This window comes from Pipistrellus kuhlii, unplaced genomic scaffold, assembly GCF_014108245.1.
Source record: "Pipistrellus kuhlii isolate mPipKuh1 unplaced genomic scaffold, mPipKuh1.p scaffold_m20_p_11, whole genome shotgun sequence".
NCBI lineage: Eukaryota > Metazoa > Chordata > Mammalia > Chiroptera > Vespertilionidae > Pipistrellus > Pipistrellus kuhlii.
The window spans coordinates 33623785-33647038 of NW_023425416.1; the positions used below are offsets into that span (position 1 = coordinate 33623785).

A 23254-nucleotide genomic window follows, 5' to 3' on the forward strand; every position below is an offset into this window, starting at 1 on the left:
ACGTCCTCTCCAAGCTACAAAGTTTCAATTATAGAAGATAAATAAATCCCAATAAAAATGGCTGCCACCACAGAGCAAGCAGAAGGCTTGGCTCCGCTCCAGGCTACAAAGTTTCAATTGTAGAAGATAAATATATCCCAGATACCAGGGCCTCCTCTTGGGTCACTAGGGGGGGTGTGGCCAGCCTGTAAACCACCACAGCCCCTCACCTTGGCTGCCCCACACCCCAAGGGAACCCCCACCCTGAGCTAGGACACCCTTCAGGGCAAATCAGCTAGCCTTCACCCATGTACCAGGCCTCTATCCTATCTATTATAATAAAAGAGTAATATGCAGATTGACGATCTCTCCAACACACAAGATGGCTGTCCCCATGTGGTCAAAGATCCTGCCCCCATGTTAACACAAGAGGGCCACCACAAGATGGCCAGCAGGGGAGGGCAGCTGGGAGGCACCAGACCTGCAATAGAGGACAGTTGTGGGTGATCAGGTCAGCAAGGGAGGGCAGTTAGGGGTGACCAGGCTGGCAGAGGAGGAAGTTGGGGGCAAACAGGCTGGCAGAGAAGCAGTTAGACATCAATCAGGCTGGCAGGGGAGTGGTTAGGGGCTGATCAGGCTGGCAGGCAGAAGCAGTTAGGGGCAATCAGGAAGGCTGGCAGGCAAGCAGTTGGGAGCCAGCAGTCCTGGATTGTGAGAGGGATGTTCGACTGCCTGGTGGGATGGGGCCTAAATAGTCGGATATCCTTCGAGGGGTCCCAGATTGGAAAGAATGCAGGCTGGACAATCCCTGCCCCCTCACCTGTGCAAATTTCATGCACCAGTCCTCTAGTACAATAAATAACAAGTAATATAAGAATAAACTCTTTCACATAATCACAACTGTAAATCTACTTTTGCCCTACTCTGTGTTTTTCCAGAACCTATGGTTTGCTATAACATGTAAGCAAAAACAATACACCATTTTAAAACATATGTGGACTTCCATGATTGCAGTTGTTTTGTTTTTGTTTTGCTTTTTAATTTAGTAACTAGCAACAATTCTAGTAATGGAATATGAATGTATCATCCATAACATTAGGGCACAATAGCACAGATTTGATGGCTTCTATATAATTATCATTATTCATAAGACATAATTCAATTGAATTTTCTTATTTTTTTAAAAATCTGCTTACAGCTAAAAGACTTCATCCAATGTCTCTTTCTTCTGGCCCCAATTTCTTCCATAAATTGTGTTTTTCATGATTAACATTTTCACATATTTGCTGCTACCATGTAACTTATCAAAAGTGTTTTAAAAGCAAATTGCCACATGATCATTCTAAACAATAGTATGTGATACTGGAACTAAACCCAAACAAAGATAATAAGTGATTAATATTCTGTGTGGTTAACATTATTTCACTAGAGGTTAATTCTTTTACTTTACCTATGGGAATATTGTCTTATAGGGCCAATTCAAATCAATACTGTCTTTGATAAACTTAGACACAGGACTTCACATTTGATCTGTCAACATTTAATACATGTTCACTCTGCCAACAAAATGAATATATAATGTAGGGAAGAAGTTATCACCAAACAGCTGTCAAGCCATAACTTATTCAAACAACTCACTATCCAAACAATACACAAAGGCATTTCTTAATCTGAAGCCTGGGAGGCAGCTGACACGAAGGCAGGGATTCTTTATGGGGATAGAATTTGTTTGCCTTGTACACCTTCATTTCATGTCCCGTTGTGTTTTTCCCACCAATTTCTTCATTGTTGTTTAAAAGAAAATAACAAAGCACTGATAAATGTGCTCTTCACAGATGGCATTAGTCTGCCTAATTATAATTAAACATAAGTTACTGCTCTTACCTGGATGATTTGTAAATGCATCTCATCAACTCTTTTTCCCCAATGAAAGAATAACTGATTAGCAAACATCAATAATGGAATTCTGAAAAATGTAGACTGTAATGGGACCACCGATATCTTTCTCTTCTTTCAGAAATAAGGATAACAAAACCCAAAGCAATTAAGAAACTTAGATCTGGGTCCTGAATCTAGACAGTGAGAAATCCACAAGACATTCAACTTGTTGAGAGGGAGACTCATGTTGTTAATTACCAGTGCCTGTGTGCCAGCGCTCAACCTGAGGTCCCACACATATGTCAATTATTTCATAAATATTGAGTGACTAAATAAATTGAAATCTTTCTTAGACTGCCACATTAGGCAAGATGATGGTATTGTTTTTATTACTGGTCATTGTGGCTGAAAGACTCATCCTGTGGTAGCTCAAGGTATGAAAGTATGATGACCCTAAAGATTCTATAGATAACAATTGCTTAAAAGAATATGTCAATGTTCGTTGTAGCAAGATAAGTATATCATGATCAATTCTCCTTATAGATTCAGAACTTAAATTGTTTCTGTATTCAAGGCATCCTGGCTGTATTTATATCTGGCATCAGTACCCAACGTTGAGTTTTTAGATTTCTAAAGAAAATGTGAAAGAAACGAAATGTCCAAGTTTAGCAGTATTGGTGATGGCAATGAATCAAACTGGAATTCTTCAACACCATGTGGCTGTTCATACCTACTGTCTATAAACAGAGATTTTAGTCTTTTTTCTTTTGCCATGTAGTCTCAATTTCAAGGTTTAAATCTAACATTAATTTGAAGATAATACTTAAATGTAATTCAATTATTTTTAAATGCTCAGCTTTTCACTGCTATACATATTTTTTATTATCTTAGGTATTCGTGGTTAATTTTGCATTGCTTCCTTTTACTGTCAAATTCTGTAAAACAGACTTTTGTTGAAGCAAGCCTACTACCTTCCAGGGACATGGCTTCCAGAACTTCTGAACACACACACACACACAAAAAAAAAAAAACAATTTTAAAGTTAAAAATTAATTGAATGGGAGGCAGAGGGGGACAGTTTGTGCTATGACATTCTGAAGGTGTTATTTGCTTGGTGGGTTTTGGTTGGTCAGTTGTTGGTTATTGTTTCCATTTGAAATGGAGAATCAAAGTGACCACAAAAAAGTGAAAGTTAAAGTCTAGGCATGATGCTATGTGAGGACAAAGCAAAGATGCAGAAACTCCTAAGTTAATGCCACTGTCCTCTGTGAACTTGGGTCATATCACCTCAGCTTTTTACCTAAGTTTGTCTGAGAACTGAATGGATTTTTTTTTTTCCTATTTCTCATATGGATGCCGAGTGAATGAATGATTATCTAAAAGAAATCTGAAGTGGTAATCAGTTTTTTGTTAGCACTTACAGCCATGCTCACCTTCCTGCTAAATTAAACTGAGTCAATTCAAGCCAAAGATTTTAAAGGTTCAAATAAATTGCTCAGTATACTAGTATCTAATCAACAAATTCAAGGAAGCAAGCTAGTTCTAGGCAGGTAAATTTTGATAGGCTGGGGTACTGTAGACAAAATAGCAAAGGTTGGGGAGTGAGGGGCAGAGAGAGCACAGATAACTTGGGGAAATTGCATTAGATCCTCCCTCTCTGAGTGGCACAAATGAGGAGCTTCTGTTTTTCATGACAAAAATTGAGTTTACACACTGCCATGGAGCATTAGAACTAAGAATTGTGTTTTAGATTTCTATGCAGTAAGTTTCATTGTCTATAATGTCCAATGGTTATCTTGCCTCCCAACTCTGAGAAGCAAGATGGAGGGCTCCTCCTCCAACATCACTTGTCTGGTAGACATATTTATAGATAAAGTAAACTGAATATGCTAGAAAGCTGATGGTAATGCTTATATTATTTTCCAAAGTGCTGGAATCAAAATTACTAATACACCTCTTGATAGTCTACCTCAGAATCACAGAGACTTTCTACACTCAGAAAAATCTCAGCTATTATTATTTCCTTTGAATGGGTAAAGCAACTGAGACAAAAATGTCAAATGGTTTGTCTAAAGCACATGTGTCAAACACAAAGCCCGTGGGCCAAATCCGTCCCGCCAGGCCTTGCAATGTGGCCCGCACCGCGCTGTCATCACTGCCCTCCACTGCGTTTCCATCACAATGACAGTTTATGACTGTTCAGTAAACCATTCGGCCCGCGATTTAGGCTGGATTTTAGATTTTGGCCCCTTCTCTGATTGAGTTCGACACCCCTAGTCTAAAGTCACTTACTGAATCCTGCGAGGAGCCTGTCTTAAGCCATCTATGTCCTACAATTCCTAACTCTTGGTCTCCTGGCCTTTATCCTCCACAACAGAAATCTCAACTAGAACCAGTTTTTCCCACCAGGAAACATTTGTCAGTGTCTGAAGATATCTTGGGTTGTCACCACTAGGGATGGGGAATGTGAGGTGTTGATAAACATTCTGCTATGTGCAGAATACCCCCCCCAAACAAAAGATGATCAGACCACCAAATCCCAACACTACTGAGATTGAGAAATCCCCCACCAGATAAAGGTTCCACTTCTCCTTTTTGTGTAATCTCAAAGAAATGAAGTTACTAGTCTGAAACTTGTTTTCTTTGAAGTGATATGTCTCTTTTTTCACTGTTTCAAGGAAAAGGGGATTTAATTGGAGCAAATCTATCAATTAAGGACCAAGTGATCAAGACCAATGCAGATGTGAAGGCTTTAACCTACTGTGATCTCCAGTGTATCATCCTCAAAGGACTCTTTGAAGTGCTAGACCTTTACCCAGAATATGCTCACAAATTCGTGGAAGACATTCAGCATGACCTCACATACAACCTTCGAGAAGGTCATGAGAGTGATGTAAGTCTCACTTCTAATTAATGCTGAGACCTAGTAACATGGGGCCTGGGTCATTTACAACAGTAAAGGCACGTCAGGATAGTCTCTAAATGTATAAGGTATGACTAGTTAGCCACTGGTTGAGCAATTAAATAATGAGCTACAAGTTCAACCTGGCATTCTAGAAAGCACAATGACTTCTCTTTAACTCAGTTTCTTATTTTCATGTGCTTATAACTGGAATCGATTTTAATTATATACTATTGAGCTAGAAATGTGTGATTTCTGAAGTTTTGGATAGAGTATTTGGAAATTTATCTGAAATAGATGGTTCAGAGTTTGCTGACTTTGTAATTGTTCAACACTACACTTGCTAGAAATTAATTTTGCCTAAAAGTCGTTATTTTGTTAACCGCTACCGAAAGTCTATCTTAAAATGACTAAATATGCATAAAAGGATTCAAGCCAAAGATTGTCACACTCAAGACACAATGAACTTTTCCTAAAATTATATATTTGAGAATGTTTCAGTTTATACAGTTTTCCTGTCTAAATGTGTACTCTACGACATCCTGTGATTAATCTGATCATGAACATGACTTCATTAGACGTGTGTGAGAGAGAAAAATGATTTCATAGCAATGATTGTTGAAAAGCAAGCTGGAGCATGCATAGCATGTAACATCAAAGGCTTTGATCTGATGTCTTGAGCTTTGTCCCAGATATTTGCAATACTCGATTGCTTTCCTAAAGGCTTAAGAAGCTATTGTTTTTGACTAACCTCTATTGTGCAGACATTTTGTTAGTCATTAATATCTTCCACTTTGAAAAGTAGAGAAAAAATCCTGACTGTGTATTAGTTCATCTGGGTTAAGGATGTCCAGTGACAGTCAATACACTGAAGTTCAAGATTGCATGTTTTGAATGTGTGCTTCTCTCCACTGATGATAGCAAACAGCAAAGGAGGCATCATATTTTTTGGGGACCTATTTATGCTAAGCCCTCTACCTGCCTAGAGCATTTCATTTAGAGCTTAAAATTACTTTTTAAGGTAACAGTAAATCCATTTTTATGGAACAGAAAACTGATGCAGAATGGTTAATAGCTGGTATGAGAACACAGAAATGTGTAGGTGGCAGAGACAGTGTATTCTGTCATTTTAAAATCTGTACACTTTCTACTAGTTCTGTCATCTCTCCTTCTTGAAGATACTTTTCATCTCTTCTCATTCAATAGACCCAGTTTTAAAGTTACAGGTTCCTTTTGTGCTCTCCATGACAGCCTAATGTGAAAACTATTTTTGAAGAGTGGAGGTGAGCTAGGGGATAGAAGCAACCAAATGGCAAAGAAGAAATGAGAGAATAACCAATACTCCTCAGCTCAGACAAATGTAACATTGGATATCAGCACCTGCTTTCATTTTATGTGATTACTTTTGAAGGATCCTTACTTTTGATCAAATTTTTTATCCTTTTTTTCCTATTTGCTGAGATATTAATCACATTTGATTTTAAAACTTTAATATCTGAATTGCTTATGGGATTATTTTCATTATTTGTTACTTTCTTTGGATTTTGTTACTGTTGTTTTGTCATTTGATCCCTTTTTATTGGCAGATGCCATAACTTTGTTTAACTGTAGATGTGGCTTATGAAAGAATGTATATATTGTTTTCTGCCAAATAGGGTAGGTTTTCTTTTGACGGGAGGATAGGGTACCAGCATATCACTTTCATTCTGTTCATGGTTTCTCTTCTGCTTTGTTAGGCTCTTCAGTTTTGCTCCTATTCCCTGGGTGTAGCCCTTACTCCCAAATCATGGTTTTTCCAGGATATCCGCCAAGAGCCTGGAACCACATGACTGCTGAAATCTCTGTTCTGCCTCCCAGTTGCTTCTCCGTTTCTCAGAGCACTACCCTGTGCACACTTAACTCAGGAGCTGGCTAATGCTTCATGGACCACATTGATGTAGCTGCTTCCTCTTTGGAATTTTACTCCTTAAATCCCAGATACTTTGGTATACCTGAACTTCATCCTCTGTCTCCTCTACCACTACGATTGCTCCTTTCTATTCTACTCTGTTCCACTTCACAATGAAATAATGAATTCCCTTAGATATGAGCACCATATCTATCAAGGCATTTTTCTGAGGGAATTCACTATTTCAATGCCTGGATAGATATAATGTTCATATTAGTGCTTCTCTTTCTCAGGGATCACAGCTCTTACCTAGATGCTTAGGGTTAGGGTTAGGGTTAGAGTTAGGGTTAGAGTTAGCACTGCTCTCCAGTGCTTTCCAACAGTTATTTTATGTACTTCATCCAGCTTTATAATTATTTTTCCCTGAAGGGTTAGTTCAATGTACGTTACTTCAATATGGGTGGAACCAAAAGTATAGCTTCTTTTCAGAAGGCTCCTACGAGCTACATATTTAATGGAACTGAAACTTGTCTCTTTATTGTTTTGCATTTCCTAATCTTTTATCACTTGAAACTTCCATGTACATGGCAGTGTCCCAAAAAGATATATTATACACACTTCGAATATTTACAAAATCAGTGTCTATAAACATACAGTTCATTTTCAAAATTTAAAGGAATCTACAGAAATGGATAATTTTTTAAAGCAGTGGTTTTATTGTTCATATTATTACAAATATTCCCCCCCCTCCATTGCTCTCCTCCACCAGGTTCCCACCCCACCCTCTGCCCTTTCCCCACCCCCCATTGTCCTCATCCATAGGTGCACAGTTTATGTTCAGTCTCTTCCCACATCTCCCTCTCCCCTTTTCCCCAAGAATCGTCAGTTCACTCCCCTTCCATACCTCTGATTCTATTATATTCAACAGTTAATATTGTTCATCAGATTTTTTTTTAATTTCCTTGGTTTTTAGATTCACTTGTTGATAGTTACATATTTGTTGTTCATAATTTTTATCTTTATTTACTTTCTCTTCGGAAAGAACCCCCTTCAGCAATTCATATAATTCTGGTTTGGTGGTGATGAACTCCTTTAGCTTTTTTTTTTTATTGGTGAAGCTCTTTATCTGGCCCTCGATTCTGAGTGATAGCTTTGCTGGGTAGATTACCTTTGGCTGTAGGTTCTTACTATTCATCAGTTTGAATATTTCTTGCCATTCCCGTCTGGCCTGCATGGTTTCTGTTGAGAAATCAACTGACAATCGTATAGGTGCTCTTTTATAGGTAACTACCTGCTTTGCTCTTGCTGCTTTTAATATTCTCTCTTTGTCTTTTGCTCTTGGAATTTTAATTATGATTTGTCTTGGTGTGGTCCTCTTTGGATTCCTTTTGTTTGGAGTTCTGTGCGCTTCCTGGACTTGTAAGTTTAATTCTTTCACCAGGTGGGGGAAGTTTTCTGTCACTATTAGAAATGAATAATTTTTTGGTCAATGCCTGTTTTCAAACTGATGAACGTTTTGGTCCAGGCACAGCTGATAATGCAAAGCAATGGAATCGCAAACATCAAGAATCATTTCATTGGTTATTTGTGTGCCCTCAGTTCATTGACTGCCAGTTTTGTACTATAAACTTCATTTTTTATGTATCCCCATAAAAAAAGTCCAGTGGCACTCTAGGATAAATTTTATTTGTTCAAAGTTTAGTCTGGCTTCACCCATAATTTAAAATCAGTTAAATCTGAAAAGGAGTGGAAATTGAATTATCAGCTGTTAAAGTATGCATTTGTTATTCTGGGACACCCTATATATTCAAAATCCTGGGACTAGGTAAACTTGGACCATCCTTCCCCATAATTTGTGGGGGGAAGTCTGTGCTCTTCCTAAGCATAACATAACTATTAGGCGAGGTGATATCCTCTCTGTCTACAACTCTGACCCGGTGTCAGACCACTGTGGAGCCCAGCTCTACTCCTTAATGTCCATGCACAACCAAACAAAAATATCCAGTCACACAGGGTTTGGGTGAGTGGAAGCTTTTGTTGAAGGTTGGTCAATGGATTCTAGTAGTAACATTTGCATAACATAAATGGAAATAATAATAAAAATGTATATTTTACATGTATATATCCCTGTTCTTAAAAAGCATGGGGTCACTCTGTCACACTGTTTAGTTTCTTATTATTGTTCTTGCCTATCTCTTCTCCTCTCATCTATGTACTCTCTCCATCCCCAAATTCTCCATAATTTCTGATACATATTTGCTTAACTATGTCTTTGATTGTCCTGTATGTTTCTTTTTAAAATATATATTTTTTTTTTAATTTTTTTTTTCAGAGAGGAAGAGAGAGAGGGATAGACACTTCAATGATGAGAAAGAATCATTGATTGGCTGCCTCCTGCACACCCCACACTGGGGATTGAGCCCACAATCCGGACATGTGCCCTGACCAGGAATCAAACAGTGACTGCCTCATTCATAGGTTGACATTAAACCACTGAGCCAGGCCAGCCAGGCTCTTTAGGCTTTATAATTTTGCCTTCTAGATGTCACCTTTTACCACAAGTAGCAATATAAACTACCAGATGACATAGCTAATTACCAGAATATTTGGGGTAAAAAGAAGATTGATAGTCCACCCATTTTGAAATAAATATCAAAAAGCATTTTAAGAAATAGTCAAAACTAAAACATGCGTGAAACAGTGAGATATGACAACTAGAACTGTGATAAATTACATAACGTTAGAATGACAGCTCATCCAATTCTCACAGGAAAAATCATTAAAATGCATAAAATATTTTCTGAGTTTGTGAAAAGTCCAGCTAACACTGCTTTGGCCTCATGCTAATTATGCATATTGTGCACCCAGTGTATTTTCTACATTTGCCCTGATTTATATCTCCTGAATGGCCAATAATGACAGAATAATTTTGCATCTCTCTATGCAGTTTATGAGAAATATGCTTCACTGCTTCTCATGGTAAACACTTTAAAATGATTTTAGCAAAATGTTCATTGTAAAATTTTGTTTTCATTAACACAGAATTTTGAATTTGTGATAAGCAAATAAAATGATTCAAGTGTATGTACAATATGTGATGTAAAAATTAATAACACTGGTGATCAGATATTAATATGGCTGCACATAAACATCCTATGTGCTTTGCACATGATAGATGCTGACTTAATGGTGGAGTGGTGTTTGTGGAGCAATGAATGGCAATCATTGTTGAGAAAAAAAGATAAGTTTTCCAATTTTACCTTACTGAGGGGTTTCTCAGTGATGAGAGCCATCATATTTTAACTGTGTTGACTTCCTTGTTTTTTTCCCATCAATTTTCCATTACTGTCATGTAATCTGATCAGCATAAGAAAATAAAGTCCCCTTCCTCAGTCTCCCCACCTCTTTAGTATGTGGAGGAATATTTTTTCAATTTCCTGAGGGTCAGTGAACTCTAAGTGAAGGTCTTTGAACTCCCATCTCCAAATATAGGGGGGTAGGTATCATGCATAGTCTCCCTAACCATGACAAGTGAAAAGTGATATAACAGTTCTCTTGGCCTCTATTCTTATTCCCTTGTCACCCACTTTCCTCAAGGCTAAGGATCCCTCTTTCCAAAAACATAAATTGAATCATGTCATTCTGTTACTTAAAATATTCCAATGGATCCCCCCATGGATTGTTAAAATCCATACATCTTACCATAACTTTCAAGATCCTATGCATCCCACCCTGCCTGCCTTTCAAACTCCTCTGATGCCATCCAGTGCCCAGCACCACGCTCCAGAAAACTCACCTACTTTCCCTTCCTTACGCATGCCAGGCTCCTATCTGCCTCTCCTGCCTTAGGGCCTTTGAATTGCTATTCTTTCTTCCAACAATGCTACTCCCCTATTCTTACCTCTCCCAAGTTATTCTCTGTCACATCACTTTACTTATCCTTTCCATAGCATTTAGCGAAATCTGAAGTTATTTTATATGTATATTTTCTTGTTTGTGGTCAGTTTCTCCTACCAAAATGTCTATTGTATAAAGGCTTTGTCATGCTTCATTTTATACCCTCCATGCCTAAGTCAACTCCTAGTGCAGAATTAATCTTTAATACATATTTGATGCTTGAATAAATAAATGTCAAAAAGTTTACTTGGCCTTGGTACCTATATGAAATTTTGAGAAAATGAATAAAGTCCTCAGGGCAGGGCAGCAGCCTAGAATGCCAGTAAATGCATTCTAAAATGAAAAGCTAAGGGAATTTAGAATTATATTTCTTAGACGTAACAAAGCCAAAAGAGTGTCAATAGTAGAATTTGAAAGAACAAATTGAAAGAACAGCTAAATTGAATAACAGCCACTTTTTACTTCCCCTAAGTTCAGGACAAGAGGTTTTCAAAAGCCACAGGACAAATTTAAGCTGAAAAATAGGGAGAAAGCTTTACAATATAGATAGTGTAATTCTGACTGTTTGATATAGTAGGATGTATTTAGATGAGGGGGAAAAATCTACTTTCAAACCTAAGCTAACACTCATTTTTTGGTAGAAATAGATGGACTATTACAACACTAATAACCCCAGAAAGCAGTGAATCAATACTGTCAGCCATTGAATTGGGTTGAAGGCAAAAAAAAAAAAAGCCAGCCTGAGAATACTGGTAAGTTTTGGAGCAATTCAGAATGAGGACACTAACTGCAGGCAATAGAAATCCAATTCAGAAATTAGAGGCAAAGATTTCCTGTAAGAATTCCAAGTATCTCAGCAACACTTTCTTAGAAACCAAATCACAAACAAACAAGAGGGGAGGGAGGGAGAGAGAACACAAAAAGCATTGAGTATCATGAATGAGTTCACATTTCATCTCTGGGTTCTCCTCTGTGTAACCTTTTGTCCATCAAATAACATGATGTATGCATTGCAAAGAGGTCAGCCACATTTTGGAGACATCAGAGCATTTCAGCTTGTGTTTACAAGTTAACAATGAGCAGTTAGATTTTTAAACTCCTTGTGGGGAGAGAGGGGTTAGCTGAGTTGGGAAAGTCAAAGGATAAAAGGCTCCCTGCCACCCAATGAACAAGACAAAAAGTCTTTCCCTATTTCCCTGGTTGCTTCCATCCTGCAGGGATCCCCTCACCACCCCAGTGCACAAATGCTATGCACTACACCTCTAGTATACATATAAGTTCCTTGAACACAATACTGTAATTATAGTTTATTCATGTTTGTAATGCTTTTGCTAGTGAAATTGGTGGCAGATAGTATATGCCTGATGAACCATTATTGGAATTTAATTCATTTACCCATATATATTTTTCTATTCACAGAATAATAGAACTTTACAACTAGAAGGAACCATATGTACCATCCAATAAAACTCAACTTTTCTTTTGATTACAAAGTGTCTTAAGGGGAGAAGAAAAATTTATTCACTCACAGAACTAAAAAATCCAACCATTGGTTAGTTGCATAACTTAAGGGAATTATATGCCTAAAAGAGGCAGCCTATTCCCTGCGCACAGTCAAAACAGACTTTCACTTTTGGATAACATCTTCCATCAGCCACACCAAGCATATGTTTCAAATAAGATTCAATCAAAAACATCAACATGTATCTCATCGAGTTTTCATTTCTCTTGTCAACCAAATAGTAGCATATCTACTGGCTAATGTTTATTAAGTATAATTATGAACAAGGCAATTTACTTATATTACCTCATTTAAATTTTAATTCTTACATTATCCTGAGAGATTGGATTATGTCTTTTATTTACAAATGAAAGAATTGGGGTGTACTGAGTGTCTTAGCAGTCCACTGCCTTAGATTTCAGAATTGGTAAAAGAATCAAACAGAATAAAATTGAGTCAAACTTGCTCTGGCTAGGTGGCTCAGTTGGTTGGAGCACTGTCCTGTACACCAAAAGGCTGTGGGGTTCAATTCCCAGTTAGGACACATACCTAGGTTGCAGGTTCAATCCCCAATTGGGCATATACAGGAGGCACCTCTCACATGTCTGTCTGTCTGTCTCTCTCTCTCTCTCTCTCTCTCTCTCTCTCTCTCTCTCTCTCTCCACCTCTCCCCCTCCCCTTCTCTCTCATAAATTAAAAAAGAAGAACAAGCCTGTCCTCAGATAAGGATGGAAAAAATAAATAAACTGAGTCAAACTCTGGTATTCTGAATCCCAACCAGCATATTTGTCCACTAAAGCACTGTGCCACAAATGAAAACATGACTCTGCTAATACAGGCTGGTTCCTCAGGCATTTGGATTCACAGCAGAAGCTAGACTGAATCCTCAGAATCACACTGACTTTAATCTTATTAACCTTAACACTATTACTTGTCATGTCTCATCAAAAACCCATGATGCCTCACTACCATTTCAGGAAAGATATTTCATTAAACAAGACAACAATTCAGACAACAGAGCTATTGTAGTTTGGCCATTCAGCTTATCCTCTGTCCAGTAGTAGTGTTTTTATTTGCTCAGAAATCCATCCTTTTATTAAATAACCCTGTGGTCATGGACTAACTCAGGAAGAATTTCTTCCCATTCAAGTATGTGCTTTTTAGTCTGCTATACACATCATTGCTCTTCATCCTTCCCTTGCTCCATGTTTAAGAATAAATTTGTGAAATCTCCACTGCATCATGATTTCAAGTGTACAAAATAGTATTTCTTTCCAGACTCAGTTTCGTCGTTGTAAGAAAGTGAAGATCTTCTTACTTATTGAAATAAAAATCTCTTTAGAATATGAATATATAACATTTGCCAACAAATAAATTCCCAGCACTTCCTGTATGTACACACAGCACACTCATACACAGACATATAGTTATGAAAAGGGGTAAAGAATATAAGTGGAAGAATCGATATTTTTAGAGTTTTGTTCAAAATACTTCATCTGAGAATATATTTCAGAAAAGTTTCAATATCCTTTTTATACTGTTATTTTTTTTTTGTTCAAAAATTTGATTTCCTGGGACTTGGAATAATCCTGAACATTTTACTGCAGAAAACATTGCACTGTTTGGGCTCTGCCGGTCTGATAATGTTTCACAGGTCATCCTTGAGCGTGTGGAACATTCCTTCAGTTAGCCCTCTAATCCCCAATACAGACTCAACTGTTACAGTATAGATTCAGTAGGTAGCATGATTAAAAGCTTTTGTAAAGGAGCAAAGTTGGTGAAAATTAAATTTTAAAAAAATTTTAATTACAACATCCCAGGATAAACATCTTTAATAGTGCTTTTCCTGTGAAATTCCCCAAAAGGGTGTAGACAGCAAGGAGGGTGACATATGGCGGCGACAGTCTGCTTACACTGCAAGCACAGACTGTGCTCAACAGGCAGATCTGGAGGCCTCCACTCTCATCAGATTCGAAGCATCTTTTGGTTCAGCATTTAAACCCTGCGTTCTAGGACACCAAAAGAGCTGCGGCTTTGACAGAAGGAAATAGCCAGGCAGTCAGAAATCTGAAGCCAAGAAGATGCCAAGTTTCGGGGATAACTGAAGTACTACCTCCAAACTGTAAATTGGCAGGCCCGAGTGCGGTGAGGATGATGACTCTGTACGGGTGGAGGGACCCAGGGAGCCGCATCTCTGGCCAGTGAGTTGGGATTTACAGGATTTGGTTTCCATGTCATGGAGGAGAATGATTGAGGAAGATTCTGAGATAAACATCTGCAAGATGCTAAGCTTTTAGTGATGTGGTAATCCCACTTACATTTTTCTACCCTGAAGATTAAGGTCTTTAAAAACAGAGCATATGGTGACCGATCTGTGTCACTGCCTCGTGCCAGCATTCATAAACAGTCTCAAGTCTGACAAGTGCTAAGGAAGCATATTTATATTCCAGATTATACAGTTTATATATTTCCTTGAGGCTATTAGTCACCCTTCCATCTTGAAAGTACCAAATGTTAGCATCCAACATGGAAAAACAACAACGGGATTCTGCCAAAAAGAGCAATGAATGCTAGGTATCGGACTCACCACGCACACACGTTAAATGGCTTGGGACAAGTTGCTTTCCTTCAATGGGCCTCCAGGTTCTCATATCTATCCTAGGTGATCGCTAAAGAATTTTATCAGTTGGATCAGACAACCCCAAGTCTCAGTGACTTAATACAATAGGTAGAATAAAAGACTTATGAGTTCTGTTTCATTCATATCACCATGTTCAGCTGGTGGACAGATATGGGTGATTCAGGGAAACAGGCTTCCTTTACTGGGTGGCTCCATTATCCTTTAAGCCAGAGATTCCTCTGGAACTCAAATCTGTCCAGTAGATCTCCTGAAGATCTAATGGCAATTTATGGGGGGAGGGAGGGGGAATGACTTCTGTGGGACTCCACATGCCTTATTTTGGAAGGATATTTGTTATAAAAAAAAAGTGTTGTGTCTACGCAGTTCACTAAGGCCAGATATATTCCTTCAAAGCATCCAACATCACCAGTTTCCTGCAGTCCCCAAAGAAACAGACTTATCAAGCAAAGTTCAACCCAGTAAATTGGAAACATGAAGGGCCAGAATTGGTTAGCACAAACACATGTAAAAAGTTATGAAAGCATCATCCCTCTAATAGAGTCACTTATGCATATTTGTGATTTTAGAAATAAATTGGAAAGGAAAGGTTGTATTGAATAGAATCATGTGTATACATTTCATGTATATAACTAAAAGAACAATGTCTTTATATGAATCTATAAATGAGTTAGACAGTTCTATAAATTCAGAATGACTGCACTCTAACTAGATATGCCTTTTTCACTATTTAAAGTTCATGAAGAGAAGTCCCTCATTGGATTATCACTATGATTTTCTTTTTCCTTAAAATATTTTATTGATTTTAGGGAAGAAAGGACAGGAAGAGAGAAAAAGAGAGAAACATCAATGACAAAAGAGAATCATTGGTTGGCTGCCTCCTGCATGCTTCCCACTGGGGATCAAGCTCACAACTCAGGCCTGTGCCCTGACTGGGAATCTAACTGTGACCTCCCGGTTCATAGGTCAACACTCAACCAGTGATCCAATCAGATGACCCCTGTGATTTTCCCCCAAACTTGGGAACAGCCACTTTGTGACTAGGCTGCCACGTGAAAATTGTAAAAGCTTAGCCACATGATGTAATTTCAGGAAAGGGCTCATTGCTTTATCTCTCCCCACAAACCTCTCCCCTAAATTTTTAAAGGATACAGAAAAGTGTATTCTATGATAAAAGCTCCAACTCAAAAATTGAAATTTAAAAAAACAAATATAAAATACACACACTGTATAAATAAGTAGAGAGAGAGAGAGAGAGAGAGAGAGAGAGAGAGAGAGAGAGAGAGAGAGAGGGAGAGAGAAATGAGATATATCATACATCTCTTATCTGTGACAATATTTGTTCTGGGAACTTCTTAGAGCACCACTGAGGCAGCAAATATGCCAAATCAGACACATTTCTTCCTAAATTTCAATGGCTTGTAATCCCATTGTGAAATTTGACAAAGACTTGTTTTTAGTTGATATATAATTAGGCAATAGGATCTTCCTTACAGTGTCCCACGCCTCACCTTCTAATACAACAAAGCTAACATAAGAAGCTTGGTCTCACATCTACTCACTGTGAGACAGTCTTCCTCACCTAGAAATCGTTGAATATTTGGTAAAAGAATGAATATTATGATGAGTAATATTCTTCATGTTCAAGTTTCAAAGGTTTTTCCATTTAAAAAAAATACATTCATTTGGTGGCACAGAAGCTGCCTGTGACTCCACTATTGTGGTCCCGTTTCGGGCCTCTTAATTCTGTGACAGGGTGAGCATAACGGAAGCTCAGATGAGAGAAGTAGCTCGCTCATTACATTATTCCGGTTCAAACACTGCCTTTGACATGGAGGGCTGTCCAGCTTTTTTGTTACAGTTTGTATAATCCACAATGGACTTCCTAGACTGCAAATTAGGCATTTCACGTTATCTTTAAAAGTGGCATCAAGAGTTGTGATGCACAAGCCACTCACACCAAATTAGGCATCTTTCTTCACCGGCCTGCTTTGGAACCAAAATACTCAGCTTGTATTCTGAAGATTGTATGAAACCAGCTATTGTGTTTCCTTACCATTACAGAGTAGCTGTTTCTATAGGCTAACCGGGAGCTATTGTCCCCTCATCAGAAGCAGGTCATTGCGGGGCATGGGATCCCAGCTCAATATAATGAGTTTAAACTGTGCAAATTCTTTTAGCATGATTACCTGCTGACCTCCCAAATCATTGGTTTGGTACATGGCTCCTTAGGCCTGAAATCTGTAAACTGTGTGTCACTGCCAAGAGACTTCTGGTTAGATTGCTTCATGTGATAGGGTGCGTTTCTTTCTAGATTGACATGAACCACATATTAGCAAGTAACTCTCTCATCCCTCTAAGTCATCCTGCATTTTTCAAGTGTTAAAGTAGTAATGGACTCTTCGGAGTTTTCTTTTCATTCCAAAATCTGGATGTTCGTGCCTTTGAATTCAGAATAGAAAGTTATAATTGTACTTGAGTGCATTTGTATATATTGTCAATGTCTTATTGGCTGTATTCATACCCATGGAAAATTTTAAAATGTCTTATTTAAGAGGAGTAGATAAAGAAGTTGAGAGAGAAAAGAATAGAATGTCAAATGATAACTTTCCACCTACTTTAGTGCAAAGAAAATTGTGTTTCTGTGGCCCTTCTGCTAGGAGAGAAGTTTGAGGAAAACTGGTGTTTCAGAAGTTTATGGCCTCTTTGGTGAAAGTCTTCCATATCTTTTAGTTTCAAGTTGTACAAACCAATTTTATGAAAGTTTAGATATTCATGACCTAGCTAAGAATGCCCTGTTCCCCACTGACTCAATTAAAAGAAGACTTTTCTCTGTAATCACGATAGCAATAATAACATAATTATCACTTACGAAGATGAATTACCCTTTATTCCTGACACTGGAATTAACAAATGTAATAATGTGAGGACTAGACGCAAAGCACCGAGCCTACCGCGCGAGCTCCAGAGAAACGATGAATTCCATGAAGAAGTATCTTTGGGCTCGCTTGGACACTATGAGCAAAGCTCACCCTCCCAAGTTAATATATATATATATATATATATATATATATATATATATATATATATATATATATATATATATATATATAAACTAGAAGTTATCGTTGAAATTAAGTGGTGGCAGCCATGTCCAAGGAATATTGAGGGGATTTGATCCCTTTAGGAATCTTGTGATAGATGAATGTGTGGAGATGGCAACTTGTGGGCAACAGAACAATATTGGAATGTTTGTTAAATAAACTTTTACATTTCTCAAAAAATAATAGTAATAATGTGAGGACTTTTTTCACTATAAATTCTATGTGAGAATTCTGGATGGATAATTAACTTGAAGTGATGGGACACACTGCCCAGCAGGCTCCAAGTGCCTTCTCTCCCTGGAGAAACAAGAGTCCCAAAAGTCATGGCACCACCTAGTGGTTACCTCTGGTAGAAATGTCCTGCTTTATGGTCAGATGGAAGCAGGAAGATAGGTGTGAACAGAAGGGATGGGGACAGTTTCAATGAGACAATTGAGAGACAAGGGCCTTTATTACTGATAATAAAATGAAAAAGGATGGGTAGTTTTTGAAAAGTCTTACTATGGGTTATTAAATATGTTGCTTTTAGGGTTCTTGAGAGACAGACAAAAAGAAAAATATCTGTAATGCTTTTGATTGCTATATTGCATTACTCTTAATGTGCCACAATGCCAAATGTGGCCAACTGAGTTTCCAAGATTTGTTCAATTTGCACACGTATATCTAATTTAATGCTCAAAATAACTCTAGATCTTATCATCATTATTAAGAGAAAGAAAGGAAACTCACAGAATTTTGATTGATGGTAACCAGGACACTGGTTCCAGCTAGTAGAACAGCTAAGGTAGTCAGTCACATGCCCAATTTACCTTCCCCATCCCCTCCCTCTCATGCTGTCAACAGAAGGATGCCAGGACAAACCTGAGGCCAGAATGTCAGGACCACAAAATAGAAGCCTGTGTCCCTGAATCACTACTTAGAGGAGAACTGCTTGACACACATCAAACATGAGTGAGAAATAAAATTTGTTTTAAGCCAAGGAAATTTAGCACATTACTTGTTACCTCGGTATTATCTATCCTATCCTGAATAATAGGCCTCCTAAGTTTACAAAGCTAACAAGTGATAGGACCAGGAAAATCCCGACTCCTCACCACTATGCTATACAACCTCCTAAGTGGGTCCCCACCCCCAGCACACAGGCCTTTTATTATAATACACATGGAAGAAGAATGTTTTTGGTGATTCCTACACTATAGCTCAGTAGCTGATTCTGCAGCTCTAAAAGAGAGTAAATGTTAAATTCAGGACTCAACTACTTGGCTGGTGCTTTCTACATCAGAGTGATAGTATTTACCTGGGGGAAGAAAATTCTCCTCTAAGTCTTAATAGTTTGTCGTGACCTCAAGGCTCAGTGTGAAATTGGGCAATGTCAAATTCAGCAGTTTTTTTTCATTGAAGTCTCATTTCGGTTTCTAAGTTATATAACCAACAGAGCAGACAACAGAAACTATATTACCCACATAGGGTTTCTGACCAGCATCAAAAATCTCCTCTTTAGATTAGATGGTGGTGAGCCCTCAGACTTGTTCAGTGGAAAAATGAATGTCCCCTATTCAAAGCCTAAACTTTTCCCAAAGGTTTCTAGTTATTCCTCCCATCTGCCACCCGCCCTTGGTGTTGTTCATTACATATTGGCACTTTCACGTGGGTCTACAAGATAAAGAAGTAGATCAGAAACAAAAATGAGATCTATTCATTTTCTACTTGCTTGTATTAGATGCCAATTACGTATGATTTTCATAAGAGTGGGCATTTTAACTATGTGAGTTATGGGGTTATGTGTGAATATCCTTCATTCATATTATCTTTATCCCAAACAGCCACCAATACTGCTTATGTTGCTGTCCAGTGAACAAGATAAAATACGCCTTTTTCTCAATGAGGACATATATTCCTTCGATCTATTTTGTGACTGAATCAATGTGGCATTATTAACAAAGCAGAGGATACCATGAATCAGCCAGAAAGAAGAGCCTTGTAATTCCCATCTCATTTCCCAACTGAGCAATCATCTATAGATAACATGCCTACTAGAGCCCTTTAGTATCTTATGAGATTCCACAGTTGAGAGGACATTTGCAGACTCACACAGGGACTATAATTCTGACCTGTGAGGCAAGCAAAAAATGGAAATAGACTTCCTCCCTTCATGTGGGTGGGACTCAAAATTGGGCAAGACTTCCTTCCTAAAAACTTTTTAAAAATTTGAGTCTTATTCTAGTTGCTGGAAGAAGAAACTACAATTCCATCCAAAGGTTATATCCAGAACTGCCCACTCACCCCCTGCCTGGGGAGAGAATACCTAGAATTCATCAGATTTCCTGAAAGATCTGGGACTCAGAGAAGGTTAAGAAGGTGGTTGAGTAACTTAGTGGTTGAGTCTGCTTTGTGGCAATCATCAAACCCTGTGCTTAAATAAAATCCTCAGTACATCAACCATTTAATCTTTCAGCCTAAGTAACAGCATTAACAGCTGGAGAAGGTTCCTGAGAAAACTATGATTCTGTCTAAGATTCACTGAGAGTCAGGACACATGGCTTCTATTTACAGGTTCTGCCACTAACATGATGCATGAATTAGGCAAGTTATCTCATCTTCCTGGGCTGCAGTTTCCATATCTCTAATTAAGGAGTTGGACTAACTCAGAGGTTATAAATCTCACCTGGAGACCTGGACCCCACCCACCAACAATTGGAAGAGACTTGCTGGAGTTGGTGCACTGGAATCTGATTTTTTTAGAAATGCATCTCAAAACATTCTGTTATCTGCCAGGTGTGCAAAGGATTGTAGCAGACATTCCTTATGGTCACTTCTGGCTTTAAAAATTAAACTCATATTCTCTGCACTTGGCAGACTCTGAATCAGCATGAAGTGTTAAGTCAACAGAGTGAATATATTGTGGTATTCTTCTTAAATGCAAATGGTTAATACTATATGTAAATGAAATAATTTATTTAGAGAACCTACCACAATAGTGTTCACCAAACAATGCACACTTACCTCATATAATTGCACTGAAAATTAATGGACATAATGGCCGGGAAGCATTTGTCAAGGTGCTTATCCCATAATGAAAACTTTATGTATCCTATGCACATAGTGACTGTAGCAACAATCATGATTCCCACTCACATCTAACTTCACAATTTAAAAAGGTTTGTTAATATAAATTATGTATTCAAGGTAAAAATAAATAAATAAAACTTAATGAATTGATAGATAATAGGATGATGATGACAGGGACATTGGTTTGAAGACTGCCACAAAGCAGACCCAACCACTAACCATTAGAGAACTTGTTACTCAAAGTGTGCCCCAAGGGTCAGCAGCATCAGTCTTACCTGGGGAGAGTTTCAGGCCCTATCCTAGACCTCCCCAATCAGAGCCTGCACTTTAATGAGAGCCCATGTGATCTGTATTACACACATAGGTTTGAGAAGCACTGATACAGGGGCGAGGGGGGGAGGGGGGGAGACGGGATTCAACAACATGACAGAACTCATACCAAGCAGAACGCAAACCAAGGAGCTGGAATCACACCAAATCAGAGGGTGCTAAGGCCAGTGCCTTACACCTCAGGGGGCATCTCTGACCTGTAGCTGTTCAGGGTCCTGCATCCACTGGGATGCCCTTTTGCCCATCTGAGCTGTAACCCAAAGCCTTTCGTGTCTACCACAGTAGCAACAGCACCAGAACTTTGTTTTATTTTCACTTCTTTAATTATTCAGCTGTTGTAAATGTCACCATTTGGTGCATTATTACAAACCTTATGTCTATAATATTTCTGATCAATGACTATCTGGGCACCTAAACAGATATAAAATGGGTTGACTGTTTTGATAACATTCAACATTGATGAAACATACTATATTTTCATAACAATAATGGTTCCAACATTTGTATAAACAGCAACAGATCTATTTTCCTAATTGTCTAGGAAAATAAAAGCAACAGTGAAAGGGTGACAGAAATACCAAATAAGTCTCACTTACTAGGTGGATCATTTTCAACTGCAATGATTTTTGTTTTTTTATATGAATAAAATTGTTAATTTATAGTATGTAATACCACTTTAAAATGAAAAAGTCTTTTTAAGCACGAAACTATGTGGATGAAACCTGAAGCATGTTTTCAGATTATGTCATAATTTCCAGAGCTTTTTTATACCTCATGGATAGTGCATGTTCTTTAATGTGCTTCTCCACAGATAGTATCACATAGCTTGATTTTATATGTCCTGAGATCCAAGCTTAAGTGATTCTACATTACACATTTGTTTTCACATTTTAGTATCTTTGAAATCAAGATCTGTCTTACAACTGATGGCATGTCACTGTGATTGGCAGAATTTTTTTTTATCTTTTACAATCAATGTGATCTTTTTTTTCTTTCATTTTAATAAATTAATTGGGGTGGCATTGGTTAATAAGATTATACAGGTTCTGACTGTACATTTCTATGCTCCATGATCTTCCATTTCATTGTGTCTGTTTCAACCCCTTTTTTTAAATATATTTTTTATTGATTTTGTTGAGAGAGGAAGGGAGAAAGATAGAGAGTTAGAAACATCAATGAGAGAGAGTCATCGATCAGCTGCCTCTTGCACACCCCCCACTGGGGATGCGCCCGCAACCAAGGTACATGCCCTTGACCGGAATCGAACCGGGGACCCTTCAGTCCCCAAGCTGATGCTCTATCCACTGAGCCAAACCAGTTTTAGCCAATCCCTTTTAATAGTGCTTTGTAGTTTTCAGTATATAGGTCTTTCACGTCCTTTTTAAGTTTATTCCTATATACTTTATACTTTTTGTTACAATTGCAAAAAGGAATTTTTTTTTCTTTCATTTCTTTTTCTGAAATCTCATTGTTAGTATATAGGAATGCAGTGGGTTCAATGGGATCTTAAATTCAATTAAATAAGGGATTTGGATCCCCAGTAAACCTAATCCTAGTTTACAAGGAACATCATAATGAGTAAAACAAGTGGGACAGAAAGAATACATGACTCCCACCTGTATTCAAGTAAGAAGGAGAGATGGTTAAACAAAAAGAAATGAGACTGAATAAGTTTCCATGGGTTTCTATTTTCACAGAGCCAGAGGAAAAAATCGTGGAAGATGAAAGAATTTAGCAAAAGGGTAGCAAAGTGGAATAAGAGAGATGGAAAACAAAGGAGAGTGAATGAAGTATCAAGATGGAAAATGTAGGCAATAAGCCACGATTCTGATAATTGTTCCCTAGGTGCGGTGTCCTATACCAGACATTCCACTTTCTGCTCCCCATCTCCTTTTTTTCTTTTTTCTTTCTTTTTTTTTTTTTTTTTTTTTAGTAACACACACTGGCCAATAGAGCTCCTTGAGTGTGGATTGTAGGAGGTGTTTTCAGCATCTTTCAAGATGCATTTTCTGTTCTCTGGCCTACACAGGTGGATCAATCAACCCCAACACTCTCTGAACCCCCATCT

The 23254-nt window shown here is 38.0% G+C and overlaps 1 protein-coding gene across 1 annotated transcript in view; it reads left to right on the forward strand.

Annotated features, from left to right (window-relative positions):
* Positions 1 to 23254, forward strand: part of KCNH8 (potassium voltage-gated channel subfamily H member 8) — a 267106-nt gene that overhangs the window by 217351 nt on the left and 26501 nt on the right. The window contains exon 11 of the mRNA XM_036431582.2: positions 4536 to 4750. Coding sequence (XP_036287475.1) covers positions 4536 to 4750 — 215 coding nt within the window. The remainder of the gene's footprint in view (positions 1 to 4535; positions 4751 to 23254) is intronic.